Source organism: Salvelinus alpinus, chromosome 7 (assembly GCF_045679555.1).
Source record: "Salvelinus alpinus chromosome 7, SLU_Salpinus.1, whole genome shotgun sequence".
NCBI classification, from domain to species: Eukaryota; Metazoa; Chordata; class Actinopteri; order Salmoniformes; family Salmonidae; genus Salvelinus; species Salvelinus alpinus.
Window position 1 is genome coordinate 34,257,209 of NC_092092.1, and position 22,488 is coordinate 34,279,696.

The window sequence follows — 22,488 nt, forward strand, 5'->3', positions numbered from 1 at the left end:
GACCCCTTGACTTTTTACACATTTTGTTATGTTACAGCCTTATTCTAAAATGGATTAAATGAAAGCAATACTCAGCAATCTACACACAATACCCTATAATGATAAAGCGAAAACAGGTTTTTAGAATTTAAAAAAAGTTTAAAAAATAAACAGAAACCTCAGGGAGGTTACTAAGAACCCGATAGTCACTCTGACAGATCTCCAAAGTTCCTCTGTGGAGATGTTAGAACCTTCCAGAAGGACAACCATCTCTGTAGCACTCCACCAATCAGGCCTTTATGGTAGAGTGGCCAGACAGAAGCCACTCCTCTGTGAAAGGCACATGACAGCCTGCTTGGAGTTTGCCAAAAGGCACCTAAAGACTCTCACAATGAGAAACAACATTCTCTGGTCTGATGAAACCAAGATTGAACTCTTTGGCCAGAATGCCAAGCGTCACAGTCTGGAGGAAACCTGGCACCATCGCTACGGTGAAGCATGGTGGTGGCAGCATCATGCTGTGGGGATGTTTTTCAGCGGCATGGACTAGGAGACTAGTCAGGATCAAGGGAAAGATGAACAGAGCAAAGTACAGAGAGATCTTTAACGAAAACCTGCTACAGAGCGCTCAGGACCTGAGACCTCAGGAAGTTTCACCTTCCAACAGGACAACGACCCTAAGCACACAGCCAAGACAACGCAGTAGTGGCTTCAGGACAAGTCTCTGAATGTCCTTGAGTGGCCCAGCCAGAGCCTAGACTTGAACCCAGTTGAACATCTCTGGAGAGGCTTTAGGACAAGTCTCTGAATATACTTGAGTGGCCCAGCCAGAGCCTAGACTTGAACCCAGTCGAACATCTCTGGAGAAACCTGAAAATAGCTTTGCAGTGATGCTCCCCATCCAACCTGACAGAGCTTGAGAGGATCTGTAGAGAAGAATGGGAGAAACTCCCCAAATACCGGTGTGCCAAGCTTGTGGCATCATACCCAATAAGACTCCAGGCTGAAATCACTGCTAAAGGTGCTTCAACAAAGTACTGAGTGAAGGGTCTGAATACTAAGGTAAATGTGAAAAAAATTCTAAAAACAGTTTTTGCTTTGTCATTATAGGGTATTGTGTGTAGATTCATATTTTTTTGGAATCAATTTTAGAATAAATCTGTAACCTAACAAAATGTGGAAAAAGTCAAGGCATCTGAATACTTTCCGAAGGCACTGTATGTAATTGGAATCCGGACAGTTCAGAAAGTCAAAAATGTGAGCTTTAAATCACCTGTAACCTACATTTAAAAGGACTGCCAAGATAGGAAGAAACTATAAATGAGACTTCCTAAACCATCTAATCTGGAACAACCATCTCAGTAACATAGTCCAACTACAAACAGATTGGATTAGCTTTGAAAAATGTGTTATTTATCTTTGTGTAGCATAAGATCAATCAATCAATCAATGTGCATATGCAAAAACGCATGTTGAATCTACCTGTGTCATAGCATGCTGGGAAATATGATAATGATCGGTGTGATGTTTGAGTGTAATGGTTGTACCTTTATAATCAAAATATTGGGGACAAAAATGTACCATTATACTAAATTATAGCCTTTTTGTGAGAGTGTAGACAGCACGTGCGTGTGTGTGTACGGGCGTGCCTGCGCATGTATGTATGTATGTGTGTGTGTGTGTGTAACCTGATTGTGACTGTACTATAGATCTCTACAAACAGTCACAATGGTCGTCGATGGTCTCCCCATTGACGACCATTGGTGAGCAGGCAAGAGTGGTGAGCAGGCAAGAGATGAGACTGGAGGTAAGGTCTTTGCCAGCGTCCTATTGATGGGCATGGTAGTGTAGATAAGCTTCTGGCCCCTGATCAAAGATACTGGTCGTTCACACACAAACAAACACACACACAGAGCACTGATTACATTATCAATGGTGTTTATGATTAGCCTGGTGGAACTAATCTGATCTATTCATTCACCTTTCTTTTCACGTCAGGTATCATGATATGTGAAGAGAAATTATAATGGGAAACGTAGCAATCAGGCTGGTTAGACCAGGCTAGATTATGAAGGTAAATTGGAACAAAACTCGAAACTGTTTTGACCTTTGACCAGGTCAAATGTCACCAACCTGATTCAAGTGTCCTCCCTGTTCCATTTATAGGAATGCTCACAGCGAAGGCATGTCTGCGTGATGCTGAGGGTTCACTTGCTGGTCTTCTCTATGTTGCATGTTTGGCTGCAAACTGGACATCTCTCGAACAACTGCAGCAGGCAATACTCATAAACAATATACACTGCTCAAAAAAATAAAGGGAACACTTAAACAACACAATGTAACTCCAAGTCAATCACACTTCTGTGAAATCAAACTGTCCACTTAGGAAGCAACACTGATTGACAATAAATTTCACATGCTGTTGTGCAAATGGAATAGACAAAAGGTGGAAATTATAGGCAATTAGCAAGACACCCCCAATAAAGGAGTGATTCTGCAGGTGGTGACCACAGACCACTTCTCAGTTCCTATGCTTCCTGGCTGATGTTTTGGTCACTTTTGAATGCTGGCGGTGCTCTCACTCTAGTGGTAGCATGAGACGGAGTCTACAACCCACACAAGTGGCTCAGGTAGTGCAGCTCATCCAGGATGGCACATCAATGCGAGCTGTGACAAGAAGGTTTGCTGTGTCTGTCAGCGTAGTGTCCAGCGCATGGAGGCGCTACCAGGAGACAGGCCAGTACATCAGGAGACGTGGAGAAGGCCGTAGGAGGGCAACAACCCAGCAGCAGGAGCGCTACCTCCGCCTTTGTGCAAGGAGGAGCACTGCCAGAGCCCTGCAAAATGACCTCCAGCAGGCCGCAGAACGATCCGGCCAGGAATGAACCCAGCGGACCTGGACTCCGTTCGACATGCCATTACCCATCAGGGGAAGATAGTGGGACAACACAGCACGGCGCTACAGGAAATAGCGATTTCAGTCCAGAACTTCTCTGCTAGCTTGGCGAGTATCCAGGATCAGCTCAGTTTGCCGGCGGATTCTCCACCACCTGTTTCACCCCTCTCACCTGCCGCTTCTGGAGCGGTTTCCTTCCGTGAGCCCAAGGTACCGACGCCTGATAAATACGAAAGGGGATTTGGGAAGATGCCGTTCATTTCTTATGCAGTGTGGGTTAGTGTTTGATCTGCAGCCCCACTCTTACGCCACAGACAAGGCTAGGATAGCTTTTGTTATTGAACTGCTGCGTGGTAGAGCTTTGGAATGGGCTTCAGCTGTTTGGGAACAGCAGGACACCTGCATGGCGTCATACCAGGAGTTCACGGCAGAGATGAGAAAGCTTTTTGACCATCCAGTCCGAGGTAAGGATGCAGCTAAGCGGTTGTTCTCTCTTCGCCAAGGAGCTCGTTACGTGGCAGACTTTGTGATTGAGTTCCGGACATTGGCTGTGGAGAGTGGGTGGAATGAGGAGGCACTACAAGCGGCTTTTTACCAGGGGTTGTGGGAGCAACTCAAGGATGAGCTGATCTCCTATCCGGAGCCTTGTGACCTGGACAGTTTGGTCGCATTATCTATTAGGGTGGATAACAGAGTTCGAGAGAGAAGGAGGGAGAAGCAGTGGGTCCGGTCCAATCAATCAGCTACTCGGTTACCATTCGGGTCAGGAGGTGGACCAGAAGGTGTTAATCATGTTTCCTCACACGGGATTAGTGGAGGAGTCCTGCCGCCAGATACTGAACCTATGCAAGTGGGGCGGCACAGGTTAACTAAGGACGAGCGCCAACGTAGACGTGAGACCAACAGCTGCCTCTACTGTGGTAGCTCGGGACATTACATCTTCGTTTGTCCTCAGCGCCCGTTAAACTGCTCGGCTCGTTAAGTTTGCGAGCCAGTTTCAACCTCTCAAGAGCCCTGTCAGACCTCGTTTTCCTGCAACCCTCATAAATAAGAATCAGAGTTTAGCGATTAACGCTTTCATCGATTCAGGTGCCGATGACAGCTTCATTGATGCCGACTTAGTGGAACAGCTGGGGCTTTCCAAGGAGCAATTACCGGAAGCCATTGAAGCAACCACTCTGAACGGCAGTAGTCTGGCACGGATCACTATGAGGACTGAACCGGTTAAGATGTTGTTGTCGGGGAATCATTCAGAGGTTATTTCTTTTTTCATTTTGCCTTCCCCCCATGTTCCTCTGGTTCTTGGATACCCCTGGCTAAGAGAACACAATCCCTCGTTCGATTGGGTGACTGGAAAGGTAACTAGTTGGAGCATTGAGTGCCATGCTAACTGCCTCAGGACTGCCTGTTCTCATGCTGTCCCCAGTCGGGTCAGTGAGTCTGCTCCTCCTGATTTGTCCCTGGTTCCTGAAACATATCACGAGTTGGGTGAGGTGTTCAGTAAGCAGAAGGCTCAGTCACTTCCTCCCCACCGACCTTATGATTGTACGATTAATCTGTTCCCTGGAGCTGCCTTTCCCAAGGGACGGTTATACAGTATCTCTCGACCTGAGCGGGAAGCCCTGGAGACCTACATAAAGGAGTCTCTTGCTGCAGGTCTCATTCGTCCCTCGTCATCACCCCTGGGAGCTGGATTTTTTTTGTGAGTAAGAAGGATGGCTGTCTTCGACCGTGTATTGATTATCGGGGGTTGAATGATATTACGGTCAAGAACAAGTACCCCCTGCCCTTGATGAGCTCCGCTTTCGATTCTTTACAGGGTGCTACTGTGTTTACGAAGCTTGATCTACGCAATGCGTATCATCTGGTTCGGATCAAAGAGGGGGACGAGTGGTTGACTGGGTTCAATACACCTATGGGACATTTCGAGTACCAGGTGATGCCGTTTGGACTTTCCAACGCTCCAGCAGTGTTCCAAAGTTTGGTGAATGACGTGCTGAGGGATATGATCGGTCTGTTTGTGTTCGTTTACTTGGATGACATCCTGATTTTCTCCAAGGAGCTTTCCAGCCACATCCAGCATGTTAAGCAGGTCCTGCAGCGGTTATTGGAGAACCGTCTGTTTGTGAAGGCAGAGAAGTGTGATTTTCACGCCCACACTACATCCTTCCTCGGGTACATCATCTCCAGGGGTGAGATCAAGATGGACCAAGAGAAGGTTCGGGCGGTTCGGGATTGGGCCCGGCCCGGTACGAGATTGCAGCTCCAGAGATTCCTGGGATTTGCGAACTTCTATCGGAGGTTTATCCGTGATTACAGCCGGGTGGCCGCCCCTTTAACTGCTCTGACGTCTTGCACCAGAATTTTCTATTGGACTCCTGAGGCAGACCGAGCATTTCTGAACTTGAAGAGCCGATTCACCAACGCCCCGATTCTCTCTCAACCTGACACTTCCCGTCAGTTTGTTGTTGAGGTGGACGCATCTGATGTGGGGGTGGGCGCCATCCTGTCCCAGCGTAGCTCCACTGACGGTAAACTCCATCCCTGCGCCTTCTACTCTTGTCGTCTTTCACCAGCTGAGAGAAACTACGATGTGGGTAACCGGGAGCTTCTCGCTGTGAAGCTTGCCTTGGAGGAGTGGCGTCACTGGTTGGAGGGAGCGGAGCAACCGTTTGTGGTCTGGACTGACCACAAGAATCTGGCTTACGTGCAATCGGCTAAACGTCTCAACTCCCGTCAGGCCAGGTGGGCTTTGTTTTTTGGACGCTTCAATTTTTCCCTGACGTTCCGACCTGGGTCGAAGAACGGCAAGGCGGACGCCTTGTCCCGGATGTTCTCCAAGACGGAGGAGAGTGGGGCCAAGACTGAGACGATTATTCCCCAGAACCTTGTCGTGGGAGCCGTTACATGGAGGATTGAGGAGGATGTGATGGCGGTTCTTCGGACGCAGCCCGGCCCCGGTAACGGTCCACCCGGTCGGTTGTTCGTGCCTGAGTCGGTCCGTTCTGATGTCCTTCAGTGGTCCCACGCCAGCAAGATAGCTTGTCACCCTGGCGTTGCCCGGACTATGGCGCTACTGCGCAGACGATTTTGGTGGCCTGCCATGGGAGAAGATACCCGTAGGTTTGTTGCCGCTTGTCCTGTTTGTGCGCAGAATAAAAGTACCAATCGGTCCAGCTCTGGGCTTCTTCACCCCCTACCTATTCCCAGGCGACCTTGGTCGCATCTGGCCCTGGACTTTGTCACGGGGTTGCCCTCTTCTGTTGGGAACACGGTCATTCTGACCATTGTGGACAGATTCAGTAAGTTCGCTCACTTTGTCCCCATCTCCAAGCTTCCATCTGCCACTGAGACGTCCGAGATCCTTGTTAGGGAGGTTTTCAGGGTCCACGGATTGCCCAGTGACATTGTTTCTGACCGTGGTCCTCAGTTTACCTCTGCTGTCTGGAGATCTTTCTGTTTGGCCATTGGAGCTACAGTCAGTCTCACATCTGGTTTTCACCCCCAATCTAATGGTCAGGCGGAGAGAGCCAACCAGAAGATGGAGTCCACGCTGCGCTGTCTTGTCTCCTCTGATCCCACCTCTTGGTCCTCTCAGTTACCCTGGGTCGAGAATGCCCATAATACTCTCCCTTCATCTGCAACTGGGATGTCTCCCTTCCAGTGCCTGTATGGTTACCAACCTCCCTTGTTTCCTTCTCAGGAGAGGGATCTCTCGGTTCCCTCTGTCCAGGCCCACATTCGTCGTTGCCACCGGACCTGGCATCGGGCCAGGAAGGCCCTCCTTAGAGTTTCGGACCGGTATCAGATCCAGGCGAATCGTCGCCGTATTCCTGCTCCCGCTTATACTGTCGGAGATAAGGTTTGGTTGGCTACACGGGATCTTCCTCTACGGATTGAGTCGAAGAAACTGTCACAGAAGTTCATTGGTCCGTTTGTGGTAGAGAGAATCATTAATCCTGTTGTGGTTCGACTCAAGTTGCCTGCAACGCTTAGAGTACACCCCACCTTTCATGTCTCCTGCCTCAAGCCGGTTCTCCTCAGTCCTCTGTTGCCCCCTCCTCCTCGTCCTCCTCCCCCTCGGATGATCGGAGGTGGTCCTGCCTACACGGTGCGCCGCATCATGGACTCCAGACGGCGGGGTCGAGGGTTCCAGTATCTTGTGGATTGGGAAGGATATGGTCCAGAGGAGAGGAGTTGGATTCCTCGGCGTCAGATCCTTGATGCTGACCTGCTTCGTGACTTCTACCGCCTTCACCCTGGCGCTCCGGGTAGTACGCCCGGTGGCGTTCGTCGGAGGGGGGGTACTGTCACGAATCCCGCTTCCTGAGTCTGTTTTTGCCTGTGTTCTGTCCTGGAGTGTTTTTACCGGTGTCCTGGAACGCACCCTGTCTGGTTGCCGGGCGACGTAGCTACTTGGAGGATCTCTGAGTACCCGCACCTGTATCCCATCAGCTATCTGCACACCTGGTCCTGATCATCACCCCTCCACTTCATAAGCGCTGACCTGACATCCATTCCCTGCCGGATCGTTAGCCATGAACAGTATGTTGTGCCAGCGTATCAGCCTCCAGTTTGATAGAGTTTGTTTTGTTGTTTTGTACGTCTTGCTTGCCTTGAACTTACCTCCGTTTGTTCTGTCTACAGTCATTCACCCGGAACACTCATCCCATCCCTACCTGGTCGTCGGTGACTTCAGTTACTTCCTTGGATCTGCTTACTCAATTCCATCAACTCACCTCCGCTGCCCGCTCCGCTACTTGGATTTTTCTATCACTACATTTAAACTTGTAAATAAATACTCACCTTCGTCTTACTCTCCTTGTCCTGGTCTGCTTCTGGGTTCTACTTTAGAGAACCGTGACACAAGCAGTGGCATCATAACTGCAGCGTGTGCAACATCTGTAAAAGATTTCCTCAAACAGGGGATAATACATGCAGCACAGCACATTAATATAAGAAATACAACTATTAGGGTCAAAAATCCAGTAACCATCAATGCAGTGTACTCACCAAACCAGCCACCCAGCCAGGAGAACAGCCCCCCCTCCTCCACACCGGCAAGACCCTTCATCTCCACAGATAACTTTTCCAACCCGCTCAGAGCTTTTGAAATGCTCCCATCCGGACTGGTATTGTTAGGGATAAACGTGCAACATTGTTCTCCAAACATTGGACAAACACCTCCCTGGTTGGCCAGAATCATGTCTAGTGCTAGCCTATTTTGTCTAGCGGTTCGAGAGGTGGCATCCAATTGTTCAGCCATCCCCGTAAGTGCGGTGTGGGTGTAGTTAACAAATCTTTGTTGATTATAGTAGATATAATTGATCCTGGCAGTTTGCTTAGCATCAACAATAGCTGTACCTCCCCTAACCCTAACCCAAATCATCCCCTAACCCAGACGATGATGGGCCAATTGTGCGCTGCCTCATGGGTCTCCCGGTCGTGGCCGGCTGTGAATATTGTAGTATTTACTGCAGTATACTGGAGTATAAATACTGTGTAAAAAAAACAGTAGTGTGTGTATATATACACTATATTAATTACTGTAGTGTTTTTGCGGACTGTGGTATACCGTCGTTTTTACTGTTGTCGTTTTGGCGACATTACTGTAGAATTTACTAAAGTGTTTTTGTTGCATTATCTTTGACATAGAAGTGATACTAAAATACTAAAAGAGCAAATGTTCCATAACCTGTAGTTAGGTAGGTCTGAGTTCTGAACAGAGAGTTCAGCGCCTCTGCTCTGTTCTTTAACCATAGGGAACACAATACACCGTCAATACTTGGCATGTAGGTTTCTCACTTACAGGTGGCAAAAATTGGGATATGGGGGCAGGGTACTGTATATATAGTATGCCCTGACTCCTGACACTTGTTAAATCAAACTTTATTAGAATTGCGTTTCAAAAATCTTGATACATTTTAGAGCATGTGAACGCTGCGTGTAACACATCCGGTATCAGGATAAATAAAAAGCAAGGTCTGCTAACTTTCTTTAATTATGTTTAATTACCGCAAACAATGAATGGCAAATGCAATTTTCGTATATACGGGTTCGCTGTATCACTTCGCAGGGTAAACAGGGAACTGGTAGGAAGTACGTAAACAGCTGTTCTTATACCGTGATGACGTAGTTCCAACGCGCCTGTTGGCCTATCACAGTAGAGGCTGAGCACGGTTTAGACTCTTGCTCCGCCTTTGGGGGCACCCGGACTTGTCCAAGCCCCTTAGTGCTTTCCTTTGTCCACATCTGGTTGCTGGGTAGATTAGATCCGTCTTGTGTCTGTCGATTCTACACTGAAACAGTTCCTAATATGGTATTGTCTAGTAATCTACCCTCCCTGGTTGGCCTAGAGAGATGCACCCCTCCCCTCTCCAGACTGACCACAGCTTTTATGGCCTGTGTTGGTCACTCCTTACACACCTACACACACACCCATCTGTATTGTTTGTGTGTGTGTGTAACAAAACAATATTCATCTTCAAACAATATGCTAACAGGCTATAGTGCATAAACATAAATCCTAACAAGCACACATTTTGAAACAAAAATAAAACACATATTGCTGGGGAAATTCACAGGGACCACCACCTTTTTGCTTTAAGCGCCTTTATCATTGGCAAAGTGCTAAACTATAACCAAAGCAAGATAATGATGATTGTGAGCACTTATGAATGCATTTTTCATACAAGCTCAATAAAAAACACAAACATTAAAAGGTAGAAGATACAACATAAAAATAATAAGGTAAGAGGAACAGCAGGCTTTAGCATAATTATTCATCAAATTTTACATCCCGTAAAATAATGTTTCTCTTCTGATCTGCCCTGGAAGGTTCAGTGCTACTCCTTACCTCCTCCCACCTCTTCCTTTATTTCCTCCTTTATGTCTTCCTCTTTTATGTCCTCGCTCTCTCTTTCCCTCTGCTCTCCTCTTTCCTCAATGACTAGCTTTGCCATTTTCTCCTCGACATGCTCTGTCGCCTCGACGCTCTTGACACTCTTTCTCACTCTCTCGCGCAGGACTGGGAAATCATTTGGGAATATCATTAACATCTCACTATTATCCTGCACCATGATTGTCCCAGTAGTATAATACACATTTATAGTGCCTGCCTTCGTTTTCAGTTGCTTGAAATATTCCTTCGATCTTTTTTCCCACTGTTTTCCTTCAGGATAGTGTTTCAGTATTTCGTCTTCCCATGTAGAACAATTTGTTGTGGAGAAAATGAGGTCGCATGGAAGATTTTCGCTTTCATCACGAAATAAAGTCTCTCGATTATTTTTCAAAATCTTTTTTTTTTCTATTTTTTTTCTATTTTCATTTGTCATCCCCTCAGGGTAGGGGATGAGGGGGGGCAAATTGTTCAGTTGTTCACCCTCTGCCATTTCTCGACATGGCAACTAGATTTCCTTTGATTGTTCGCTTACTACCACCTGTAATAAAGATGAATGTTTATGTATTTATTATCTAGGTCACTCATTAACAACATATTCTCTTTTACAAAAAAGCCAAGTCTATAATCTGTACTCACTCTGGAGCTATGTGTCCGCTTTCTGATCTCGCCTCTCTGTCTGTAGAAGATCTGTGTTCGTTCAGTTCTGTAACCTTTTCCTCTTCCTTTAACAACCTCGGTGTAGCAGGAGATATATTACTGTGTCCTCTCTTGGAAATTGTCTGTAAGGATAACTGAAAAGATGACCGCGAAAGAAGTGGAACTGGTGATATTTCCGCTGGTCACCCCCGTATATACAGTAGGTTAATTTAAGGTGACGTGCCAGATAGAAAGATATGCCTTTCTGACGTTGAGGTCTCGACTGAATGAAAACGATACTAATCTGAATTATGTGAGTGAACCCAGATGAAACTTCAGGGATGAATGTTGATTGACTGGATATACTTGAAAAGACCATGGTAATCAATGATCAGGTTACATTGCTACATTACCATCTAACTATTTCTCTCTCTATCTCTCGCTCTCTCTCTCTCCCTCTCTGTGTCCGTTCAGGAGAGTTTGGAGAGGAAGTTTGGAAAGCAGGGAGGACCGATCCCTGTTGTTCCCACCGCTGACTTCCAGGCCAGAGTCGCTGTGAACACACACACACACACACACACACACACACACACACACACACACACACACACACACACACACACACACACACACACACACACACACACACACACACACACACACATACACATACACATACACAAACACACACACACACACACACATACACACACACACACACACACACACAAATTATGGAAATGATGTAGTGTGTTGGCAGTTTGATAACACATCTTTCCTTCCTCTCTCCACTCCAGGGTGCTTCTGAGAAGGACATTGTTCACTCTGGGCTGGCCTACACCATGGAGAGATCTGCCAGGGTAAGAGTGTGAGCGTGCGTACACGTGTGTGTGTGTCTGCGTGCGTGTGTGTGTGTCTGTGTGTGTTTGTGAGGTTAGTGCCGATGAGTCAGATCCTATAATTAAATCATATGTTCTCTATGAGACAGACTGTGATAATGACAATGCCCCGCCCTGGCCCGGGGCACCTCTCAATCACACCACCATGTGTCTGTGTATGTTTGTGTCAGTGTGTGTGACTGGTTTTGCCAGTGTAACTGGTATCTAACTAGTGTTTGTGTGTTTTGTCCCCCTGCAGCAAATCATGCGTACGGCCAGTAAGTACAACCTGGGTCTGGACCTGCGGACAGCTGCGTACGTCAACGCCATCGAGAAGGTGTTCAAGGTCTACAACGAGGCCGGCATCACCGTCACATAATCACCCTATCAAAGTCTGACCCCTCCTATACTGCCCTGCTATTGGTTCCCCCGCTTCTGTTCCATGAGACGGCTTGAAACTGGCTAACTAATACGGCAAGGCGCTAACCAGTGAAGGCTCCTCTGAGGAGGAAGGCGAGGACCATCCTACTCAGTGAATTTCTGAAAATTACATTTAAAGAGTTATCCTTTTTAGATAAAACTATACTAAATATATTCACGTCACCAAATACCTGATTAAAACAGAAGTCTCAATAGCACCTTCTAGGGTAGCACCACGGTATAGCCGGAGGACAGCTATTTTCCTTCCTCCTCTGCTTACATTGAATTCAATACAAAACCTATGTGGCTCGTGCTCCTCACCCCCTTTCATAGACCTACAGTACATGGTAATTATGATGAATTCCGGAGGACGTCCTTCAACTAATCAAAGCTATTGCTGAATGAGCTGACATGTTGCCCATCCAAGCAAAGGATCAAAAAATGTACCTAGTACTACGCATGTGGGATTTAGAAGCTTGCTGAGTTGGTGACATTGTAGGATATATTGAGATATTGAATAGTTATTTTTTAGCATTTTTACGATATTATTCAATTCAACTGAGTTTCGTCAATCTACAGGAGACGGAGCAGGTAGATTATATATTGTTTTCTTGGTTTTAGAACTACATTTTTTGTAGCATTAGGGCCATTTATTTAAATTTGCGGGAATTGCGGGACATTAATTTGCGGGACATTAACACGGGGCAGGATGAGGCCATGGACTGCTTACGCCAAATCCTGACTCTCGGCATAATGCCTCAAGAACCCGGGATTCGTCGGGCCAGGCAATGTTTTTCCACTCCTCAATTGTCCAGTGTTGACAATTGTACAATGTTGGTGATCGCGTGCCCACTGGAGCCGCTTCTTGTTTTTATCTGATAAGAGTGGAACCTGGTGTTGTCGTCTGCTGCAATAGCCCATCCATGATGAGTTGTGCATTCAGAGATGTTGTTCTACACGCCACTGTTGTACTGTGCCGTTATTTGCCGGTTTGTGGCCCGCCTAGTAGCTTGCACAATTCTTGCCATTCTCCTTTGGCCTCTGTCATCTACAAGCTGTTTTTCACTCACAGGACTGCCGCTGACTGGATGTTTTTGTTTGTCGCACCATTCTCGGGTACACCTTAGGCACTGTCGTGGGTGAAAACCCAAAGAGGCCGGACGTTTCTGAGATATGGCGCGCCTGGCACCGACGATTCATTTTAATTTTCCCCATTCTAACGTTCAATCAAACAGTAACTGAATGCCTCGATGCCTGTCTGCCTGCTTTATATAGCAAGCCACGGTCACGTGACTCACTGTCTGTAGGAGCAAACCATTATTGTGAACGGAGTGGTGTACCTAATAAACTGGCCACAGTGTATAATGATATAAACAATATGGCTGTATTTAAATGTGTAAATAGTGTTATTAACTTAACATAATGTATATAATATTATTTTATGTGTACTGTAGCTCTGTTAACTGTATTTAGTAATAATATGATATTATAATGTTGTATTAGGAGTTGTGTTGACTGTGACTCTTCCCTCCGAGGCCAGAACAGACAGTAAAATGTGTCCAGTTCTCACTAGGTTATGTTTATAGAGGAATATGTCAAATTCTACCTAGCAGAGCTGGCTCTGGCCCTCGACCACCTGCACCATCTTGGCATAGTTTACAGAGACCTCAAACCAGAGATGTATTTTGCGGGACGAAGCAAGGGGACAAGATGAGAGGGAAAGTTCCGCTAACAAGGGCAACTACTAGGAGCTTGCAGAGGTAATTTCACATTATTATGCTTTACTTGCTGAGCACATGGACGTTTCTGCTGTCTTCTCTGGGATGTCTTGGGCTACTTTGATGTGTCAAGTGGGCGAGATGCGCAGTCTGTGTTTGACTTTGTCGGAGTTGAACTTAATGGAGAAACTTGTTGCCCAAACCTATGATAGCACTGTTGTAATGGAACGTACAGTATCTGCTATTTGTATTTACAGCGAAATGCCCTCCTGTTCCCTGATTTAAGAGGGGATGACTACTCCACTACCAGTGTCAACTCTTTACTGATCTGAAGCCATGTCTCATGTGCCCTCTTATTCACTGGCTCACTGAATATTTCCTCTCCAAGCACTGTGAGTAGCCCTGTCAATTTTCTCTCATTACTGCATGTAGTTTCAATAACAATCACATTATTCCACATAAATGTGATTGTAATTCTTGCTTTGACTAACTCATTCTTAGCTCTTTTGTCTAACTGTGTTTTAAATTATTGTTTTTTTGGTCTTCCCAGTCAAATCCTGTCCTCATTGGAAGAGTTGAGCTCTTCTCCAACACCATCCATCCATGATGAGCTTGTCCTGCACTGAATCCTCTGAACATCTCAACCCAGGTCCTGCACTGAAGTCAAGCCTCTGAACACCTTAACTCATGCTTCATACCCTCATTCAAATCACTGCTGTGATCCCTTCCCAACATGGCGTAAGTAGCCCTCTCATTCCCATTACTAATTACATTTTACTATACATGTCTTTATTAAATGTTTACCGTGGGTCTCCCGTCCTCCTAAATAGTTAAAGTCTCCAGCCTCCACTGCTGCTAACCTAGGCTAAGGATAATGCTCTAGCGGCCTGCCACACTGCTAGTTTCGCTCTCTGGCCCAGTTCACATAACATTTGGTAGTTTTTGTGCTTACTTACCCAAGTGCCCTCCAAGTTAAAACTCTCTCCCCTTAAGGTTAGGGTAAGGGCAAGGATTAAGTTTAGGGTTAGGATAAGGGTTAATGTTAGGATTAGAGCTAGGGTTAGTGGATAGTTAATTGAAATGTTACGGATAGTCTGTAGAACATCTACAGAAGGACTATCCAGATTAAGTGTTACCCATCTATGTAACCAGCATGTTTCCTTCTTACTTCTACCTACACCGGTTGATGGATTACACCGTTCCGTTGGCCGCTCTCTCACGCAAAGCCCTGTTCGGTGACACAGAATAGCCAATGCCTATGGCCACTTTCTAGGGGCACGGTCCAAGAGAATCAAGCATGCTTTGCAAGAAACACTATGCTCATATGCCTCGGACAGTTAACTGGGACACACTCTCTGCTCCCCTAGCAGTGTGCATGACTCGCGTGCTGGCACATTACCAACTTCTGAGAGCCTGCTTTCTGCATCTATCCAGACTGAATCAAGAGACAAATTGTTTGACGGGACAACTCTATGAGTGTCTTTAGAGACTCCATCCCTACATGGTGATAAATGCACCACTAGGGATGGAAGCGCTGGCACACCCTGTCAAATAAAATAACATTTTATTAGTCATGTGCCGAGTACAACAGGTGTAGACCTTACAGTGAAATGCTTACTTACGAGCCCCTAACCAACAGTGCAGTTTCAAAAAATACGGATAAGAATAAGAGATGAAAGTAACAAGTAATTAAAGAGGAGCAGTAAAAAAATAACAATATATACAGGGGGGTACCGGTACAGAGTCAATGTGTGGGGGCACCGGTTAGTTGAGGTAGTATGTACATGTACAGTAGGTAGAGTTAAGGGTGATGCCCTACGCTTTTTCTCTCCCCTATGCCTGGTACCCCTCACTCTTAGCAGAGTGATGTAACAGGCTTATCCCTCATCTTCGAGCCCCTCGATGACCAGGGGTGCCCTGTTTAGCAGAGATAATTTTCCTGCTTTACAACCAGTCCTGGTAGCCACCGTTACGCAGGGATCTTCTGACCCAAGCGTACGCAGAGATTTGCCATCCTCACCCAGTAGCCATGGCCCTCTGGGAATGGCCCGTGGGAGGATGATTCTGAATGCGACAAGCCTGCCACTCAAGATCATTGACGATCTGCCTGAATGACTATCATCCCGTAGCAGTCACATCTGTAATCATGAAGTGTTTTAAAAGGCTGGTCATGGCACAAATTAACACCATCATCCTTGACACCATGTACCCACCCTAATTCGCATACCGCCCCAACAGATCCACAGATGACGCAAACTCAATTGCGCTTCACACTGCTACAACAGGAGTTCCCTGACCTTGGTGTCCTGTATACAACAGGAGTTCCCTGATCCTGGTGTCCCGTATACAACAGGAGTTCCCTGACCCTGGTGTCCTGTATACAACAGGAGTTCCCTGACCCTGGTGTCCTGTATACAACAGGAGTTCCCTGACCCTGGTGTCCTGTATACAACAGGAGTTCCCTGACACTGGTGCAGAATACACAGGGTTTCTCTCTCTCCATTTTGACTAATAGCATTCAATTCAATAATTTAAAAAAATAAAAAGTTGTGTCTAATAATATGTTATTGACAAGTGCCAGGTCTCTCTCCATTTAGAGATATCAATATCAAGCCTGTCTGTCAGTCTGGACTCCATCTTGCAAGTCTCCAAGTGCTGGCTCCGGAGATGCATCTGTGAACACAAACAGTACACAGTCACTGTTCTATTACCAATGGCAGTTAGGATAGGTGATATCTGACAAACAAACATATACAATGTTGAAGTTTGAACAGGTCAGACTAAACCTACCTAATTCTGGTCTCCCCATCGACAACCATTGTGAGCAGGCAAGAGATGAGACTGGAGGTAAGGTCTTTGCCAGCGTCCTATTGATGGGCATGGTAGTGTAGATAAGCTTCTGGCCCCTGATCAAAGATACTGGTCGTTCACACACAAACAAACACACACACAGAGCACTGATTACATTATCAATGGTGTTTATGATTAGCCTGGTGGAACTAATCTGATCTATGCATTCACCTTTCTTTTCACGTCAGGTATCATGATATGTGAAGAGAAATTATAATGGGAAACGTAGCAATCAGGCTGGTTAGACCAGGCTAGATTATGAAGGTAAATTGGAACAAAACTCGAAACTGTTTTGACCTTTGACCAGGTCAAATGTCACCAACCTGATTCAAGTGTCCTCCCTGTTCCATTTATAGGAATGCTCACAGCGAAGGCATGTCTGCGTGATGCTGAAGGTTCACTTGCTGGTCTTCTCTATGTTGCATGTTTGGCTGCAAACTGGACATCTCTCGAACAACTGCAGCAGGCAATACTCATAAACAATATACTTCCTCATCTTATGAGGGGGTTGACTGTGACAGGGTGATAGAATAAACAGCCAAGTGATGAACTGCATTTTGTTATTAAAACCTTTTGTCAATAGGGGGCGCTATTTTCACTTTGTAAAAAATCGTTCCCAAATTAAACTGCCTCGTACTCAATCTTTGCTCGTACAATATGCATATTATTATTACTATTGGATAGAAAACACTCTCTAGTTTCTAAAACCGTTTGAATTATATCTGTGAGTAAAACAGAACTCATTTTGCAGCAAACTTCCTGTCAGGAACTGAAAAATCTGAAATCTGTTCCAGGGCCATCCTATTAATTTGCATGAAATCTATGGGTCTACATGCACTGCATACGCCTTCCACTAGATGTCAATAGGCAGTGAGAGGTGGAATGGGGTGTATAGCTTTATCTGAGGCCGAATAAGACCTCTTGGAATGACGTGACCAGTCTTTTCACCGTTCAGCGTGGCGCGAGAAGGACCTCTGGATTGCGTTCTGAAAAGCTTTCGTTATAGACGTTAGATATCTCCGGCTCTGATTTTATTTGATATGTGTTAAAAACATCATAAAGTAGTTATTTTAAACCGAGTTATATCAGTTTATATCAGTTTATTGCGATTTTCGGTATTTTCTTTGTTTTGCGTTATGGTGCGTTGGACACTCCTGCGCCACATGGCTAGCTTTTGTTGCTAATTCGAGAAATGAAGAGGACATTCTACAACCGAACAACGATTATTCTGGACAAAGGACACCTTGTACAAGATTCTGATGGAAGCTCATCAAATAGTAGGAACCATTTATGATGTTATTTCGTATTTCTGTTGAAAATGTTTAGACGTATTTTCCGCCCTTATTTTGGGCGCTGTCTCGCTATAACGTAAGCTGTTTGTCGTACCAAAGTTATTTTTAAAAATCTAACAGCGGTTGCATTAAGAACTAGTGTATCTTTCATTTGCTGTCCAACATGTATTTTTTAGTAAAGTTTATGATTAGATATTTGATTAGATTAGGTGCCTCTCCAAGATTTCTCCGGACAATATTTCTGCATTTTGACTACTATTCACATTGTAAAACCACGATTTGTGCCGCTAAATATACACATTTTCGAACAAACCATATATGTATTGTGTAATATGATGTTATAGGACTGTCATCTGATGAAGAATGTGAAGGTTAGTGAAAAATGTATATCTTTTGCTGGTTTATTCGCTATCGCTAATGTTGCGTTGAATGAATGCGGTTGTGTGGTAGGCTATTGTAGTAAGCTAATATAATGCTATATTGTGTTTTCGCTGTAAAACACTTAAAAAATCTGAAATATTGGCTGGATTCACAAGATGTTTGTCTTTCATTTGCTGTACACCATGTATTTTTCATAAATGTTTTATGATGAGTATTTAGGTATTTCACGTTGGTCTCTGTAGTTATTCTAGCTGCTTTGGTGAGATTTGTGATGGTGGCTGCAATGTAAAACTATGATTTATACCTGAAATATGCACATTTCTCGAACAAAACATATGCTATACAATAAATATGTTATAAGACTGTCATCTGATGAAGTTGTTTCTTGGTTAGTGACTATTTATATCTTTATTTGGTCGAATTTGTGATAGCTACCTATGCGGTAAAAAAATTGTGAAAATATGCGGTTGAGTCTTTTGCTATCGTGGTTAGCTAATAGAAATACATATTGTGTTTTCGCTGTAAAACATTTTAAAAATCGGAAATGATGGCTGGATTCACAAGATGTGTATCTTTCATCTGGTGTCTTGGACTTGTGATTTCATGATATTTAGATGCTAGTATTTACTTGTGGCGCTATGCTAGGCTATGCTAGTCAGCTTTTCTACTGATGAGGGTGCTCCCGGATCCGGGATTGTGACCAAGTAGAAGTTAAGAAAGGACAAAGCTTTTGGATAATGCACTTCACAACCAAAATGACTACTGCTTGTATCTGTTAGTCTGTGTAATTAACCTACTAGTTTATCAAACCTGGCATAACATACTATAAGGGATTTGCGTCAATTCAAATCTGGTATCAGGACAAAATGTGATTCAGAGTCACCGAATATACTTAAAGTATTTTTATTAAACTCAAGCGATAAATGGTAAATGCAATTTTCGTATATACGGGTTCACTGTACCACCCCGCAGGGTAAAACAGGGAACTGACTTGTTCCTGACAAAGATATTATAATATACTCTGACAGAGGTAGTTCCTGCTTCCGAGCCGGCCTGTCACAGAGTAGAGACTGGGCGTGGTTTAGACTCACCCAGCCTATCGTTTATTGTTGGCGCACGAGCTGGTACCAGCCCCCGGGCGCTCCAGCGGTCAGTCGTTGTAGTTGTGTAGAATATACAGTTATCAGGCACCTGGCTCCTGTTATCTAACAAAAGACCGTTTGTTCTCGCAACACTACGTTCTGAATGTGCCCCCCCCAACTCATTGCACAGTTCCTGTCTTCATGTTATTCTGTATTTTTCCATCATGAGAAAGGCCCATGGCCCTGAAACTGTTAACAATGTCTCAAGTCAGCTATGTTGCATAACACATACATCCACACAAGCCAACAGCAAATAATATTCCATCACATATGATATGGTAAGGGCTATAGTGTATAACTCAGAACCTCACAATCCCCCTTTTTACCACACCATCCGATATACTAGGTTGCTGATGAACCCAGGAACTTTAAACATTTATTTTGTGAATACATGAAGTGATGCACGTCCCTTTGTTGATTAACATATATATAAACTGGAGTTTTTGATTCCCCCTGTCACGTTCCTGACCTATTTTCTGTTGTTTTGTATGTGTTTGACGGTCAGGGCGTGAGTTTGGGTGGGTAGTCTTTGTTATCAAATCAAATTTTTTATTAGTCACATACACATGGTTAGCAGATGTTAATGCGAGTGTAGCGAAATGCTTGTGCTTCTAGTTCCGACAATGCAGTAATAACCAACAGTAATCTAACTTAACAATTCCACACTACTACCTTACACACACACACAAGTGTAAAGGGATAAAGAATATGTACATAAAGATATATGGATGAGTGGTGGTACAGAACGGCATGGCAGATGCAGTAGATGGTATAGAGTACGGTATATACATATGAGATGAGTACTGTAGGGTATGTAAACATAAAGTGGCATAGTTTAAAGTGGCTAGTGGTACATGTATTGCATAAAGATGGCAAGATGCAGTAGATGATATAGAGTACAGTATATATACATATGAGATGGGTAATGTAGGGTATGTAAACATTGTATTAAGTGGCATTGCTTAAAGTGGCTAGTGGTACATTTTTACATAATTTCCATCAATTCCCATTTTTAAAGTGGCTGGAGTTGAGTCAGTATGTTGGCAGCGGCCGCTAAATGTTAGTGGTGGCTGTTTAACAGTCTGATGGCCTTGAGATAGAAGCTGTTTTTCAGTCTCTCGGTCCCTGCTTTGATGCACCTGTACTGACCTCGCCTTCTGGATGATAGCGGGGTGAACAGGCAGTGGCTTGGGTGGTTGTTGTCCTTGATGATCTTTATGGCCTTCCTGTGACATCGGGTGGTGTAGGTGTCCTGGAGGGCAGGTAGTTTGCCCCTGGTGATGCGTTCTGCAGACCTCACTACCCTCTGGAGAGCCTTACGGTTGTGGGCGGAGCAGTTGCCGTACCAGGCGGTGATACAGCCCGACAGGATGCTCTCGATTGTGCATCTGTAGAAGTTTGTGAGTGCTTTTGGTGACAAGCCGAATTTCTTCAGCCTCCTGAGGTTGAAGAGGCGCTGCTGCGCCTTCTTCACAACGCTGTCTGTGTGGGTGGACCAGTTCAGTTTGTCCGTGATGTGTACACCGAGGAACTTAAAACTTTCCACCTTCTCCACTACTGACCCGTCGATGTGGATAGGGGGGTGCTCCCTCTGCTGTTTCCTGAAGTCCACAATCATCTCCTTTGTTTTGTTGACGTTGAGTATGAGGTTATTTTCCTGACACCACACTCCGAGGGCCCTCACCTCCTCCCTGTAGGCCGTCTCGTCGTTGTTGGTGATCAAGCCTACCACTGTAGTGTCATCCGCAAACTTGATGATTGAGTTGGAGGCGTGCATGGCCACGCAGTCGTGGGTGAACAGGGAGTACAGGAGAGGGCTCAGAACGCACCCTTGTGCGTCCTTACCTCCTTATGTGTTTCTGTGTTGGTTTAAGGGTGACCTGATATGGCTCTCAATTAGAGGCAGGTGGTTTTCATTTCCTCTGATTGAGAGCCATATTAAGGTAGGTGTTTTCACTTTGATTGTTGTGGGTGGTTGTCTCCTGTGTCAGTGTCTGTATGTTACCCACACGGGACTGTTCTCGGTATGTTTGTTCGTGGTTTTTGTGTAGTCAGTTTTCCTGTTATTGCGTTCTTCGTGTTTCATGTAAGTTCGTCGTCCAGGTCTGTCTACATTCGTTTTTGTTATTTTGTTAGTTAATTCAAGTATAGTTCGTTTTCTGTCTTCGTTGTTTTGTCGTGTCTTTAATAAATCATGTCATTTCACAACGCTGCGCCTTGGTTCAATCCATGCTCCTCCTCTTCGGATGAAGAGGAGGAGGACTACCGTTACACCCCCTTTTGACACCCACAAGGGTGTCACTCATTATCCTTTATTTCAGTGGTCCCAACATAGTAATATGTTAATAGCATTTCATGAAAATAATAAAAAGTTTATTATTAAATAATTAATTATTTTTCTTATTATTATTATTTATATTTTTTAATCAACAAAGAAAAAAAATCAACAAATGATATACGCTAAGTTGCATTTCGACTCCTCCTTTTGACACCCTTTTAGGGTGTCACACTCAGAATACAAAGATTAAAAGAAACACACCTTTATTGCATAAAGAATAAAAACCATCTAGTCCACCCTGCTACACCTTTCAGGTACGAGGCTACCTCCCACCCAGGAAATTTAAACCTTGACATAAGGTAGGATACAGGGTAAAAGATTACAAGGATATATTGTGAAACAAAAAGCAATGAATTAAACTAAAAATAAGCAATTTTAATTTTAATTTTAATTCTTTTATAGCAAACCATGGATCATCCTCTGTCAAGGCAGTCTCAGCATCCCCCCCGTGAGCAAGCAGTGGCATCATAACTGCAGCGTGCGCAACATCTGTAAAGGATTTCCTCAAAAAGGGGATAATACATGCAGCACAGCACATTAATATAAGAAATACAACTATTAGGGTCAAAAATCCAGTAACCATCAATGCAGTGTACTCACCAAACCAGGCACCCAGCCAAGAGAACAGCCCCCCCTCCTCCACACCGGCAAGACCCTTCATTTCCACAGATAACTTTTCCAACCCGCTCAGAGCTTTTGAAATGCTCCCATCCGGACTGGTATTGTTAGGGATAAACGTGCAAAATTGTTCTCCAAACATTGTACAAACACCTCCCTGGTTGGCCAGAATCATGTCTAGTGCTAGCCTATTTTGTCTAGCGGTTCGAGAGGTGGCATCCAATTGTTCAGCCATCCCCGTAAGTGCGGTGTGGGTGTAGTTAACAAATCTTTGTTGATTATAGTAGATATAATTGATCCTGGCAGTTTGCTTAGCATCAACAATAGCTGTACCTCCCCTAACCCTAGCCCAAATCCTCCCCTAACCCAGACGATGATGGGCCAATTGTGCGCTGCCTCATGGGTCTCCCGGTCGTGGCCGGCTGTGAATATTGTAGTA

General features: G+C 44.9%; 1 protein-coding gene across 1 annotated transcript; it reads left to right on the top strand.

The window, feature by feature from the left end:
* Positions 1-10,835: 10,835 nt before the first annotated feature.
* LOC139581869 (glutamate dehydrogenase, mitochondrial-like) lies at positions 10,836-13,096 on the top strand (the record flags this gene model as incomplete). The annotated part of the gene is made up of 3 exons (XM_071412086.1): positions 10,836-10,967; positions 11,210-11,272; positions 11,550-13,096. Coding segments are annotated over 3 exons (315 nt in total), but the record flags the coding sequence as incomplete, so codon positions are not given.
* Between the last annotated feature and the right edge of the window lie 9,392 nt (positions 13,097-22,488).